Genomic DNA, 13,597 nt, shown 5'->3' with positions numbered 1-13,597 from the left:
TTTTATTGTTTAAAATATTTGTAGCATCACATTTCATTATGTCATGTGATGATTCGTTAAATACAATATTTTTAAAAATTTTAATGTTGCGCTCTTCCGTTTTTCTAGCAACAGCTAGTTTGGTAGAGGTCGCGGCGGGTATATAAAGGATAAAGGGGAAAAAAAATTTTTGATATAGAAGAAACCATGGCAACCAAGCAGACAAATGGCTGTCATTAGAAAAAGAAATGGCGTTTCATTTCTTGTAAGTGTTTTTCGTTTTTCTTCGTGACAGTCGGTTGTAAAAAGTTGTAAAAAATGCCGAATTATTGTTGTGTCCCGATGTGCACTTCTGGTTATGTAAGAAAGGGAACTGTCCCAGAAAAAGTTGCGTTGTTCTCGACAAAAGACAAAAAAATGCAAAAACTTTGGATGAAATATATCCCTAGAAAAAATTACATATTCACTGACAAGTCGAGGGTTTGCTCCCATCATTTTGCAGATTGTGACATAGACAAAGGGTATTTCTTGACTGTTGCAGGACAACAAGTTTTCCAGGAACGGAAAAGATGGATACTGAAACCGTGTGCAATTCCTAAGATATTTCCTAGTAAGTATTGTTTACGTGTCTTTATGCTGCATTATCCACTGTAATAAAATATTTTTTATCGTGTTATAGATTGCCCATCTCACATGACAAAAGTCACATGCAGCCAAAAAAAAAAAATTGATACCAAGTCTAGAGATCAACCACTTCACGTAGCAACTACTGTGACAGATGCCAAGGAATCTGTTGGGGAAGGTGCAATTCCTAAGATATTTCCCAGTAAGTATTGTTTACGTGTCTTTAGGCTGCATTATCCACTGTAATAAAATATTTTTTATCGTGTTATAGATTGCCCATCTTACATGACAAAAGTCACATGCAGCCAACATGAAGCACATGAAGCTCAACATATGCCATTACAAGAAACTGAGAAGGCCCTTTATTGGGAAACGGGAATTATCAACATGAAATTTCCAAGTAATTGGTCATATACCAAGGAAAAAAACATTTCAAAACTATTGCATGGTACATTTATTATTCATGAAATCATAAATTCTTACACGCTTTCCACCAAACAGTTAAAATTAACTTTTCTCTATTAAATAGGTTGACTTAGGGAAATTGAACATCCTGGACTGGTTTGAAAGATCGATGGAAACTCTGGGTGTGATGGTGAAGGAAAGTAAATTCAATCCCACCATTTGCTGCAACACACACCGGAAGGAACTTGTCGGAAAATTAGTTTTGGAGTATTTAATCATCAGAAATTACCTGGAAACTAAAAAGTGGGTTAAAGAATTCAGTCAACAATCAAAGTCAAAATCACTGCGTAAACAAGCTAAAGTGATCTCTTAGTCTCTTTTTCTTTGTTTCATTTTACCGTACTGCCGTTCTTAGTTTCTTACTGACTAATGTACAGTTGAAGAAACAATTCAAGCAATAAAACGCGTTCAAAATGTGTTAAAACCTAGTTGTTTGATTATTTAATTACCGATATATCGTCGTAGTTTTCACACAATAAAAACAAACAGAAACTGAGTAAATGACGGCTGGCTAACATGGTTCTTCTGCTTGGTTGCCATGGTTTCTTCTATATCAAAAATTTTTTTTCCCCTTTATCCTTTATATACCCGCCGCGACCTCTACCAAACTAGCTGTTGCTAGAAAAACGGAAGAGCGCAACATTAAAATTTTTAAAAATATTGTATTTAACGAATCATCACATGACATAATGAAATGTGATGCTACAAATATTTTAAACAATAAAAAAAATAAATTATTCGAAAACTGTAATTTTATACTTAACAGAATAACAAATAAGATGCTATTTCCTATCTTTCCCATGTTGAGACTAACTTTACCTCCAACTAGCGCCACCACACCGCCTGAAATCGGGCCCCCCATCGGGGTGGGGACTCCTCTCAGAGTGGAGGTACCTCTCAACCTATTATACCATGATACTACCACAAAACATGTAACAGATCCGACACCTGTCAACAGTGAACACTTCGTCTGCTCATATTGAACGTAAACAACTGCAAATGAAAAGCAACATTGCCGATTCATCGTGTCTAATTTTTTTTATTAAGAAATAAATATTTTTTTTTTTTTATATTCAAAACGGGATCTGTAATTTCAACGGAAATAGTTTCTATGAACACTGCTCTGCTCATGATATTCTTCATAGCTTTTTACTTTGAAGTTTGTCTGTTAGGGTAATAGGAATCTCCGCTTCGCGCTAAAATAAAAAAAATACCAATACAGCAGCAAATGAAACCAATACATAAATATCTTGCTTTCACTTTGATCAAAACGACATTATTATCTCATCCTTATAGATGTACCTACTTTATTTTCACAGGTGAATAACTGAAACTCCCCTCCCCTTCTGAATCCCCTTAAAATTACCAACACCACTACGGTTGAATATAGCTCAATCCCTAACCACACTCAAAATAAAATTGCGTCCTCACTCCCTTCTCCTGTAAACCAATCTAATTTTATTGAAACAATCTAACTAATCTACTGTGTTAGTGGTGTCTATTCCTCTCTTCATTCTCATGTAAGCTACTGCTACTCTACTACTAATTTAAATCACTTCTTAGACAAAATAAATTAATCGAAGCAAAGGTGTCGTTGTGTAAGTAAGGTAAGGTAAGGTAAGTAAGGTGTAAGTAACTTCAACAATGCTTTTCAAATATTTATTTTGAAACATAATGTAAACAAATATACAACTCTGGGGGACCAATGACAGTCCAAGAAGATTTGAACAATTCGGTGATAGATGGTTTAACAGCCTAACCATGGGCATGGAGAGAGTAAGAGTCTCTCCATACCCCTGGCCTAACACAATTTGATAAATCAAATGTGATTGAATTGTTACTTGAAACTGCGTCTCCTAGCGATGAAATCTGGAACAATCGCTACGATATAGACTATTTTAAGCTTTCAACGCTTGCTAGAGTAGTATCTCCAGAGATTTCTCTTTCTCTGGGAGGTATCTGCTTCAGTCATGCTGCTGCTTGGCTACAACGCCAACTGGCCAGACAAAAACATTGTCCTTTCATACTGAAATTTTGTAAAATTCGAATATGAACATCAACTCTTATTCTCCGCTAGATTTGTCCTCGACTGAAGAAGTAGTTGAAACGCTACAACGCCACACCCGTCCGTTGGGCAACGGGGCTGTTGGGTGAGTTAGAAGTATTGACATCTAACAATTGTTCAATTACAAATGCTTAATGCTATTTCTGTTCAAACACTTAAGTTAACTCATTAGTGTAGATTGCTGTTTGGCAAAACATGTTGCATGATGGAACAACAGACAGGTGGTGCAATATGCAGGTCTCTATAATCGATGCTACAGACGTGAAATTTACATACTGGCATGTCCGCTACATTGTTTAAGTGATTTAAGATCTGCAGGTAGTGCTAATACAACCGTATAACGTTGCGCAAGCTCACGTGATGATAAAATTAAATATAATGAGTCATGATGGAATTTGTTTTTTATATGTGGAATATCGAACGATTTGGATTCTTTTCTCTGCCCCCGTATTCTCTTTTTTATACTTGGCGGTAGAAACAAATCAACTAGTAAGTTCTTGCATTTATTGAGAGACGGCCAAGTCACCTCCTACTGTTGCCCAGCAGCGTTATTCATAATAGAAAAACCCATAGGCGACAGTTGCTTTGCAGCTGGCGACCAAAAACATTGACTTACTTCTTGCTGGTTCTTTGGATTGAATTCGTTTATCATTTGGTGTTTCTCTTATTCCGGATCGAATTGAACAATACAGTGTCCCTACAGGAGTTGAGGTACAAACGTGAGTAAATGGCTGAAATTGAATTTGTTTTGTTGTTCACGAGAATTTAATATGCATACCGTTCTCAACATTCTTGTAGTGACTGACGTGATCAAAACTTGTCAACTACGAACGAATACTGTACGCAATTCTCTAGTTCTTAAAACCGACCGAAAAATTTTTAAACCCCGACGGGAAAATATTTAAAAAAATAGGAAGAATTTAGTACAATAAGAAATTGAAAATGTGTTTGCGAGCGCTGTATAAACTGTTGTTCACGTGCTATCTATTCTAAATTTGGGGAGCCTATACGTAGACGATAGGGCATTGCTAGAGAATGAGTCAGGCCAAGAGAGACCTATAGAATGGTCGATTTCCATTATAAACCAAAGTTCCTTGCTAGTTAATAAAAAGGAAGGAACATTAGTAGTTACGAGGCGTCGGTAGTGAGAGTCGCATCTATTTTTATAAGGAGGCTCGCACAAGTTTCGCCAGAGTTGGCTACTTACTATTATGGACATTGATGTAGCTTTGTATGTATAATCTTGACCTAAAGTTATGTATTGATATGAAAAAGATACGTACGGTATAACATCTCCGTCGGGTTTTATACCTTTCAAGTTTGTTTCAATCCGCTTTGACGGCTGCCTGGTCATTTAAAAATAGAATCTGCAAAAGAATGTGACGTACGATTCTAGAGATGAAAGCACCACCTAACAAATAGTTTAATAATCGGATTATTCAGGGTTGATTTCAGATTGTTGTCGGTACCAAACTTGAAAAATTCAGAAGTTTACAAGATGCTTTCCGAGGAAGAGCCGCAACTACGTTACATGCACCGGCAACAGATTTCAGCGGTTACTTCGGAATTTTCAGGTCAATCAAGTCAACTGCTTTTGTCATTTAGGAATTAATATTTGATTGATACTATAATAGAAAGGAAACGTGTCGCTTGGCCACCGCCAGCCAACCCAATCGAAACGATGGAAACACGCAAGTACGGATACGACGACGGAACGATTGGAATTCCGATCCAGCAGCAGCAGCCCAACCCTTACACAATTTTCCAGCCGCAAAATCAAGAAGCCTACATTTCTCCACCGACGAAACAACAGCCAAATTTATTCTTTCCTCCAAAACAACAAGACTACGATTTAATCCCCCAGAAGCTGTACGAGCTGTATCAAAATCGACCGGAAGACTTGCCGCTAAATCAGCCAGTCACAAAGCAGCAAAGTCCTAAAGTTCCGCCACCGCCTCCGCCGCGAGTTCATCGAAAACCGATTCTTCGTTCCTATTCGGACGCCCAGGTTAGCGAAACTCGGCACATTTAGCCGCATTCCCGCACGCCCTAGTCTTGATATCAACCAACAGAGTTCGTTGGTTGGTTTTTTCAATTTCCTGCAGCTAATTTAGGGGAAACTGTCGGCAGATGGATCTCTAATCTTGCTTATAGACCGGCTGTATATTATTGTGATGGCCCATCGTCGCTTCGGTCTATTTTTGTAACTGAAACATCAGCGTTATAAAATGCGTGGCGCTCAGTGAGGTGGCACTTGGCAAACGCCGGGAGCGGGAGGCGCTCGACAACTACAGCAGCAGCAGCGAGAATTGAAAGAATATTCCCGAGTCGTGAGACTGGCCCATATAACCGCACTGCGATGCGTCACTGACATACAACATCGACTGGGGCAACTAGGGGAGTTGTTGTTTTGTTTGGCTTTCAAAGATATCGCATTGTTTTACGGTGTGACATGAATGAGCTTAAAGCAATGCAAAGAAAATTAGCGTAACCTCAATTTTTTGTCAACCTTTTGATCGATTAACACCAACGAATATTAATTTACAAAATACCGCGCTACATGTTTGGTTGTTTTAATGTAAAAAAAACAAGTTGACAGAATTTATTTCTTACCTGATCTTCTGTAGAAGCCAGCGCTGGTTACACATTCGTTATTGTACATACAATAGATAAATCCAGTCGGTCTAGAAGTTAATCTCAGAGGGGAAATTATTTCCGATTCTTTTTCCCCCTGGATTTCCACGTTTCGCAGCTGCAATCCCCCAGTTGTCATTTAGAGATAGGTCTTTTCCTGCAAAAAATGGTGAATTATTGTATCAACTGTCAAGCGTTTATCAAGAAAAACGTAAAAAAGAACTTTTCGTTACTTTCACATGGCAGTCCATAGCTTCACGGTATCAGTTCCCCTGGCCAAAGTGGCCATGTAAACTACTATATCCCAAGAATACAACGGCCCAAGTGAGTCAGCTTCGCGAATACAGGTCACCACCTAAAAATGTCAGAGTGGGCGGCGTTCGCCGATGATGGGACTTGGTGGAGTCGCCATTCAATCATCAACTGGATTTCATCAGAAATTAGCCTTCTATTTCTTTGTCAGTCAAGATAAGATAAGGCCAGTCAACGATCCGATTATTCTACCCCCAAAAAATTGGCTAGCGTTAACACTTGACTCTATCAGGGCTGCAAGTTATTTGTATATATATTTACGGTTGATAATTCAAACTAACCTGAAAAACTCCCTGCCGAAATGAAGCTGTGGGGAGAGTTGCGTGGTGAATTGGGAAACTAGGACAAAAAAAGTAGTCGTAGACGACGATCCAAAAGTACAACATCCAAAAGTAGATTCGGCGTTGCTCCGGATACGCGAAGGGTCTTCGCATCGACTCTAAAGCGGCCGCAAAGCAAAGAGCAGCACAGACGCCAAATCGGTTGGGCCCCGGCCCCTTGGTCCAACAACAGTCCATTGGAACGCAGCGGCCAAGGCACACATCACTTTCCTTTTCCCTCGTCGCCATTCCGCCAGCTGTTGTCCGACTAAATAGTGATTGAATCAACACAACAGTTTCGTCTTTTTCGTTAGATGGTGCGAACAATTAATTGGATAATTTCATTGGGGACGTTCTATTCTTTCCAAGGTCGACAACTCACAGAGACTTGGTTACGTGGTTGCCGACCGATGTGAAGGGGAATTGTTTCAGAGCTCTAAACTAAAACAAATAAAGCCTTGAATTAAAAGGTGTTCACTCTGAATTCTACATTATGGTATTACCCTTTTCTTTTTTGTCTCACAAAAGGATCCATTTGTCACGTCGGGCGGAAGTGAATTCGAACGGTATTCTGACACCCCTCATCAGCAGCACAGCGCTACTCAACCTGAACGGGTAATCAACGCTCGTTGAAGCGTGTTATTAGCTATACGGCTCGAAATTTTTCAATTATCATACCTTGAATTTGTTGTTAGGAGCCAAGCCACGAAGAAAAATCAATCAGAATGTCATCACGCAGAATGCCAGAACCTTTCGCCTCCAACGAATTGGTCGGAGAAAGAATGTTGATTGCCAAGCCAGCTCCGCCATCGGGACTCTTGCTTCGGCCGGCCGCAGTAAAGAAATCGGCCGGTTCTTTCCTCAAAGAAGCTCCTACCGTCAGAACAGAGTCTTTCTTCAGGCGGGGCACTACTCCCGTTCGCATGTTGGGAGATATGGTAATAGCGTTAATTTAAAAAATTTAGGACAACTATTTTTACCTGCCATTTTCACACAGGTGTGGCCTCCTAAAGGCTTAACCAGCACTACAGACGTGCAACAGTTACCTACGCGATCCCCTGGCGCAGTCCGCCGTCAACCAAAGAATTACCGGGACTTTTTCTCGCAAAACCAGTTGCCCGCCAACTTTCCAACTTACCGTGCGCCACCCGGAACACAACATTTTGGATTAGAGGAAGGAGAGAATGCAACACCTATGTAAATTAACTGGGGGGAAAAACCAAAGAATTATTTTAATCATTATCTAACACTTTGCCGTCCTATCCAGTTAAAACATTCTTCTTGACGAAAATGGAAGAAAAAGGGGATGCGTTTTTTTTAATTTTGACTTATTAGATCAGTTTTTTCCGTGAAGCCCAGCAACAACCCGAGTGCTTTCTATACTGTTGTACGCTCAGAATTGTTCAATCCGGAACGACTTTTTATCGCATGAACCGTGCGCTTTGTGATACACCGCAAAACCAACAAAAAGACAAAAAAACAAAACAAATTAATAAAGAATTAATAAAGAAATAAAAATGTTCCTAAAAAAAAATTATTTTCCAGGTTTTTCCCTTTCTCAAAACCTACTAATAAAAACTAAAGCGATTCTCCAATTTGCTTTTCTCCCATACAGGCCTTGGTCCATTCACCTTCATTAACCAATTCAATTCAAGCCTATTTTTTATGTATTTTGAATTTCATGCAAATCTTTAACGACTTTCAATACACCCACAAAATCTGAAAATATATAACCGCATATAACCGCTGAAAATATAAAACAGAATTTCACCCGAGAATATGGGAGGCACACTATTTTTTAAAGATTTGAAGACAATTTCAGGAAATAGAATTTATCGAATGGAAGGAATGATAAAATAAATGGCTTGCTCACCCGAAATCCAATGAGAGCAAGCATTTGACAAAAAGTATCAAAATGGGTTCACACTTAAGAGGCGGCGGAATAGCGTTGGAGTAGACGAGTGTGGCAGGTGTCGCAAACGCGGACAGGTTTGGCCGAAGACGCCAATTGTGCCTGTTGGTCAGAGCAAGCTGCGCAGAAAATTTCCCCACACGAACGACAGTGGTGCTACAATACGAGCAATCAATTGGTTGTGAAAGAAACAAAATGGTTTAGGGTACTTACTTTGCGACGAGCTAGATTAAATTCCTTCTCGCACAGTCCACAGTGGGTCACCAGTTCATCAGGAGCCCATTGGGCATCTCTAGAAACCCAAACTGTCGCTTCTCTATTAGGTAAAGGTAAATATAACCTCAGTCAGATATTTGATGACAAACAATTTCGAAATTTAAATCACTTTAGATTATCCGCCTCCAATTTGGTATCGCGCAACCGAACGCCAACTTCTTCGAGAGCTTTTTCTTGATCAGTGCAGAGTTTCAACAGCCGTTGATGTTTCCCTTCCAAATCAGCGTAATCCTACATAACACAAAACATTTAATGAAATGTGACAATTAAAAAATAATAATTTCAGTGAATTACGATTCGGATTTCCTGAGTTTCCTCGAGTTTCTGTTTTAATTCTGCCATAGTCGTGCGATCGGACACGACGGAATCCTGGAGTGAAGATCGCCATTCTTTTTCAAGGCGCAGATCCTCTTCTAATGTTCGACATTGCGACTGCAATTCCATGTTCTCTTTCATTGAACGACGAGTATTGTCTTCTGTTCTTTTGGCTGTCAACTTCATCTCCTCGACTCTGTAAGAGGACAAAGATGAATGACGCTGCTCTAAAAAGAGATAATTAAGAATTGAATAGATTCAAATGCGTATTACTGTTCTTGGGCAATGCGTAGATTTTTCTTATTTTCACCGTTTTCTGCTTCTAATTTGGCGATAAACTCGTTCTTGATATTGGCAGTTTTTTCTTGATCCTAATGTCAAACGGAGAAAAATCAAAAATCAACCAAAGAGAGAGAGAAACCAAAAATACAACAGGATCATATAGAAACGCAAAAGGGATGACGACTGCGATGGCTTCTTCAAAACACATGTATTCAAACAACACAGCAAGAGACGCTGAGATTTGTACAAAGCCGAAATGGATTGCATCATCCTAACACGATACTCTAAAAACCATCAGATTCATTTGAAAAAATCGGTCGCCCGGAATATTATTACACGCTGCAATGTTATTTTTAGCTAAAAAAGTGTACACGCTTTCAACCGGGCCATGCAAAACACCTGTGATTTGCTACACGATTGATATGCTGCAAATGATCCACGGGCATGAGGGGGAGGAGGATGTTAAGTAGGTCAGATCAATGAAAAGGAAGTTATACAGTTGTTACAGATATCAAAGAAAATAGAGAAGAATAAAAGTGATGCCGAAAGTCAGTGGCATCGTTGCGTCAACATCAACGATCTGTTGTTGTTGTGTTGGTGACATTATGCGTCGGTGGTGGCGGCGGTGAGCTCGGATTAGGACACTGCTCCAGGTTGGTCAGTATGTGAGAAATATGGGCGGCTTTAGTCTGCAGACGACCGACCATCTCCCCTTTATCTCGAAGTTCTAGCTCGCATTCCTTGACCAGCATTAGTGACGAAGCGTTAGTTTCATCCGACATTGGTCGATCCTAACACTTTAAGCAAGCCTTAAAACTGCAAGAACTAAAATGCCTCTTCTCATAAAAGTAGGCACCATAAGCTATTGGGTTGTTCCTTACAAGTATTCCTTATCATTCACACGATTACGTCACAATGTTGCTAATACCGAGGAAAAACGACGAAGAATTTAATTCAAAACTGCTTGAAAAAGTTAAAAACGGAAAAGGAGCAATTAAGCAACGACATGACGGCGAAAGAAGCCATGTTTAGTACCGATATAATAAACTATGCGGTGGAAGACTTTGAAGGGAAACCACCTAATGTGACCCAAGCGTAATACATAGGAACCCTTAAGAAAGACTCACCTGGAGTTTACGAAACATTTCCAAGTTGATGACTTTGATGTCCTCCAATTGTTTGCGGAGCGAGATAATGGTGTCCTGTTTTTCGTGGATGTCTTTCTCCAGCAACTTGAGAGCCACTTCCGTTTCCGCTCGCATATTCATCTGCAGTTCCAGTTCCTTTTCCAAATCCAGTCGGTGGTTCTTCTCTTCAGCCAACTGGAGTTTCACCTCGGCAATGGCGTCCTCTGCCGCCATGTAGGTGCTGGAGCGATTGTTGGTTGAATTGGAATTGACCGGCTCCATTTCTTGACAACCGGAATTACTTCCTTTTAAATTAATAAAATGTCATTTCTCTATTCTTTAACCGTTAAGTTTTCAACGCATACTTTCTTTCCGCACATATTCCTTGAGGAGCGTATTTTCTTCTTGGGCTTTAGTCAGAGCTTGCTTGGTCAGTGCAAGTTCTTCTTTCATGAGCGTATTACTCGTCGTCGTCCCATCCAATCGCGTCTGCAAATTAGTGATGGTTGCCCTATGGGAAAAACAAACGTTTTACTAATAATGAGTAAACTTTATTTGGAATTATTATCCTTACGACAAATGTCTATTGAGCTCTTCCACGTAATTTTTCTGGTCCAACACAGCTGTCATGCTGGAGGAGTCTACTGTGTCAGTAGTGGGATTCATAGAGTTGTTGCCACCTGTCCTCAAGTACAGCGAAAAGTCAATTACTCCTTGTTGACTATCAAGGTCTTCTTCCTGAGTGCGAAATCAAAGTTTTTATTGTTGAACAAAATCGGCATTAATTTCAACTGTTTACCTTTAAGCATAAATTGCAATCGACGACATTGAGACCCAGGAGGAGACCCAGGACAATGACGGCTTCATCGCACAGTAAAAGAGCCCCAGGTTCATAGTATTCATGGAGTACACTATCCCTTTGATCAATCAAAATTTTCAAATAGTCGGCAAGCTTTTTCTGCATCAAAGCAAGGCGGATCCACGCTCTAGCTCGACCTAAACTTGTTCTAAAAAAGAATTGAATTTCTATATAAGTAACATCCCCATTGGGAAAAAGAGAAAACTAGTATAACCTACCTCACTGTTGGCAAGTCCCTTACACTTGCTGTAATGTCACAGGCTTCATTGGCTGACTTTTCGACAGTTTGTAAAAGGTCCCATAACTCTTTTTTGGGTCCAAGAAGTCCCTGTGACATAAAAATATGATAATAATAACCAAAAGTTTGTAAAAACGGTACAGTTCTAATCGTTGTGTACCTTTTTAGGTCGGAGACCATGACGGAGAGCATGTTCTAAAACGATAAAAAAGTGTTGCAAGGGGACGAAATCCGAGTCCAGCATGCGCCCATACTGGACCGACGAATCAATCAACTCTTTGACGATGAGTTTACACAAGTTGACCAGGTTGGTTCTCTCTACTTGAGCTGGGTCGCGTTCTGTAAATAGAAATAAAATTTTAGTTTTAGTTTTTATTACTTTGCTTAAAACTAAAACTTGAGAAAATAAAATCATCAGAATTTAAGTAATTATAATTCTACATTTATTTCTTAAAAGTAAAATCGACTTTTCTCCAATCCATGTTAAAACTTTTTGCGCACTCAATTTAGTTGTTAAACACTTGACGATTGGAATTACGGCGTGTGGCGGGTAGTTGTCAAATGGCTTCCCGGATTTCCCCATTAACGAACAACAAAAACACAATTGAAAGAAATCGTCAAATGAAACAACTAAATCAGACGACAAACCAACCGTATTCTTCTCTGAGAAACGCAGGGCGTGAAGGATACTCGCAAGACTGCAACTCGTGCAATTCTTTGAGGCAGAGCCAGTCGCCGTCGACCGAGACGCGGAAATTGCACAGGTAAATCGTGTCGTTGATGCTCGACATTTCAGACTTGATTCGACAGGGGAAAGAATCCATTGAGATCATAGAAAAAGCTCGTTGGCTTCTCCCTGATCTGGTTTCCCGATGACACATTCGACTCAGCTCAAACGAGGCCAACAAAAAGTGGAAATGTGCAACTATGAAACGCTTTCAGTAGACACTCCGAACGACCGCCCCACCCCACCACCCGATCAATAAAACCATCAATTTCCCCTTTGCGCATGATTGTTGTACGCTCTTCTCATTGTCATTTTTCAGATTGAAATTACAGCACCTATTAATTGTTGGGTCGTGATATTTGGTATTATTTCGAGTTGAACATATTTTCTTTAGTAAAATGTTATACCGTAGCGCGGCAAACGAAAATTTGAAAACAAAGCAACATTATAAAAACAAGCACTTGACGGTACAACTAAAAGGATTACATAATACTCCGCAAAGATTTCCTTGTGCACATTATATTTATTAACTTTTATATCTGAGAATTTGTTCTTCTAATTTTAAATGTGTCTTAATTGTTATTTTGAAAACAAAACAAATCGTTCATTGTTGAAATCCAATTGCGACACCTAGCGGTAAGATTAGATTCTATTCGTAGTCTAATCTTCCAATGATAGATGGCCAAGCTTGCATTTCAATCAGGAAATGGAGAATTCTCGTAAAAATAGACATAAACAAAACAAATGGATGACAAGACTTGCTTCAATACGCACAATATCTCGATTGGCAAAGCAAGTTAAAAATGCAATGGATAAAATCAATCAACTCACTAGAAAATGGCTTCTTGTAGGCACTTGGAAGGGACGATCCATCAGTGGAAGATACGACGAGAAAAACAGGCCATCTGATGCCTTTCTGCTCGTCAGTTGGACTTTGCAGAGGGCTGTTCATTTTTCACCACTTGTTGGCCAAACTAATGTTAAATCACAATGAAATGACAGTTATTCAATTGTCCAATACACACAAAAGTCTGAAGGCTGGCTAGCAACTCGACTGAACTAATCGACTCAAGCCAATAAGTCTTGAATCCCTTCAATCGCGAATACTAAACAGCAAGACAACCTGTTGTTTACTAAACTGAAAAACAACTGTCGACTAGCGGCCACTACCAGGAAGCAAATCCTTTTGCTTGTATGAAATGGGCGTTATTTTTTTATTTTTTATTTCAATTTATTTTATTTTTAATACAATCTTTTAATTAATTTTATTTATTAAATTTGTTCAATTCTTTATTTTGAATACGGCAAGTCGCTTTATGTTATCCAACGACTTTTTAAAAACATGACAGACTTAGTTAAATAGTTATTCTTGGAAATTAAACAAGTTACGCAAAAATTGGTTATGCCTCAATCTGAAACGAACAAAAGGAAAATCAATATTTGCGGAAGTTCCAACAATTCT

The 13,597-nt window shown here is 39.3% G+C and overlaps 3 protein-coding genes and 1 long non-coding RNA gene across 6 annotated transcripts; 2 read left to right on the top strand and 2 right to left on the bottom strand.

The window, feature by feature from the left end:
• The first annotated feature begins 39 nt into the window (after positions 1-39).
• LOC124350738 lies at positions 40-1,489 on the top strand. The gene is made up of 5 exons (XM_046801564.1): positions 40-589; positions 659-805; positions 875-966; positions 1,043-1,051; positions 1,133-1,489. Exons 1-5 carry the CDS (start codon positions 298-300, stop codon positions 1,379-1,381), a joined length of 789 nt encoding a protein of 262 aa, XP_046657520.1. The 5' UTR covers positions 40-297; the 3' UTR covers positions 1,382-1,489.
• Positions 1,490-3,019: 1,530 nt separating this feature from the next.
• Positions 3,020-7,716, top strand: LOC124350683 (titin-like). Of its 2 annotated transcripts, none has more exons than XM_046801484.1 (6): positions 3,020-3,218; positions 4,577-4,707; positions 4,768-5,141; positions 6,928-7,014; positions 7,095-7,337; positions 7,397-7,716. In XM_046801484.1, the coding sequence occupies exons 1-6, from the start codon at positions 3,118-3,120 to the stop codon at positions 7,598-7,600; spliced, it is 1,140 nt and encodes a 379-aa protein (XP_046657440.1). In that variant the 5' UTR covers positions 3,020-3,117; the 3' UTR covers positions 7,601-7,716. The 2 variants fall into 2 exon arrangements, with proteins under 2 accessions (XP_046657440.1, XP_046657441.1); XM_046801485.1 differs by lacking the exon at positions 3,020-3,218 and adding an exon at positions 3,712-3,852.
• On the bottom strand, positions 5,347-6,472 carry LOC124350893. Its single transcript, XR_006921248.1, has 3 exons — positions 6,361-6,472; positions 6,001-6,267; positions 5,347-5,924 (listed from the first exon to the last, which is right to left on the bottom strand). It is a non-coding gene; the product is annotated as an uncharacterized LOC124350893 (long non-coding RNA).
• A 14-nt stretch (positions 7,717-7,730) lies between the features above and the next one.
• On the bottom strand, positions 7,731-13,278 carry LOC124350570 (RUN and FYVE domain-containing protein 2-like). Of its 2 annotated transcripts, none has more exons than XM_046801338.1 (12): positions 12,967-13,278; positions 11,569-11,747; positions 11,389-11,498; positions 11,111-11,318; positions 10,886-11,049; positions 10,677-10,822; positions 10,312-10,616; positions 9,176-9,273; positions 8,882-9,098; positions 8,697-8,818; positions 8,525-8,627; positions 7,731-8,467 (listed from the first exon to the last, which is right to left on the bottom strand). In XM_046801338.1, the coding sequence occupies exons 1-12, from the start codon at positions 13,085-13,087 to the stop codon at positions 8,327-8,329; spliced, it is 1,914 nt and encodes a 637-aa protein (XP_046657294.1). In that variant the 5' UTR covers positions 13,088-13,278; the 3' UTR covers positions 7,731-8,326. The 2 variants fall into 2 exon arrangements, with proteins under 2 accessions (XP_046657294.1, XP_046657293.1); XM_046801337.1 differs by lacking the exon at positions 12,967-13,278 and adding an exon at positions 12,061-12,320.
• Positions 13,279-13,597: the final 319 nt, after the last annotated feature.

The sequence above is a fragment of the Daphnia pulicaria genome, chromosome 7 (assembly GCF_021234035.1).
Source record: "Daphnia pulicaria isolate SC F1-1A chromosome 7, SC_F0-13Bv2, whole genome shotgun sequence".
NCBI lineage: Eukaryota > Metazoa > Arthropoda > Branchiopoda > Diplostraca > Daphniidae > Daphnia > Daphnia pulicaria.
This window is presented reverse-complemented; position numbering and strand designations above follow the sequence as displayed.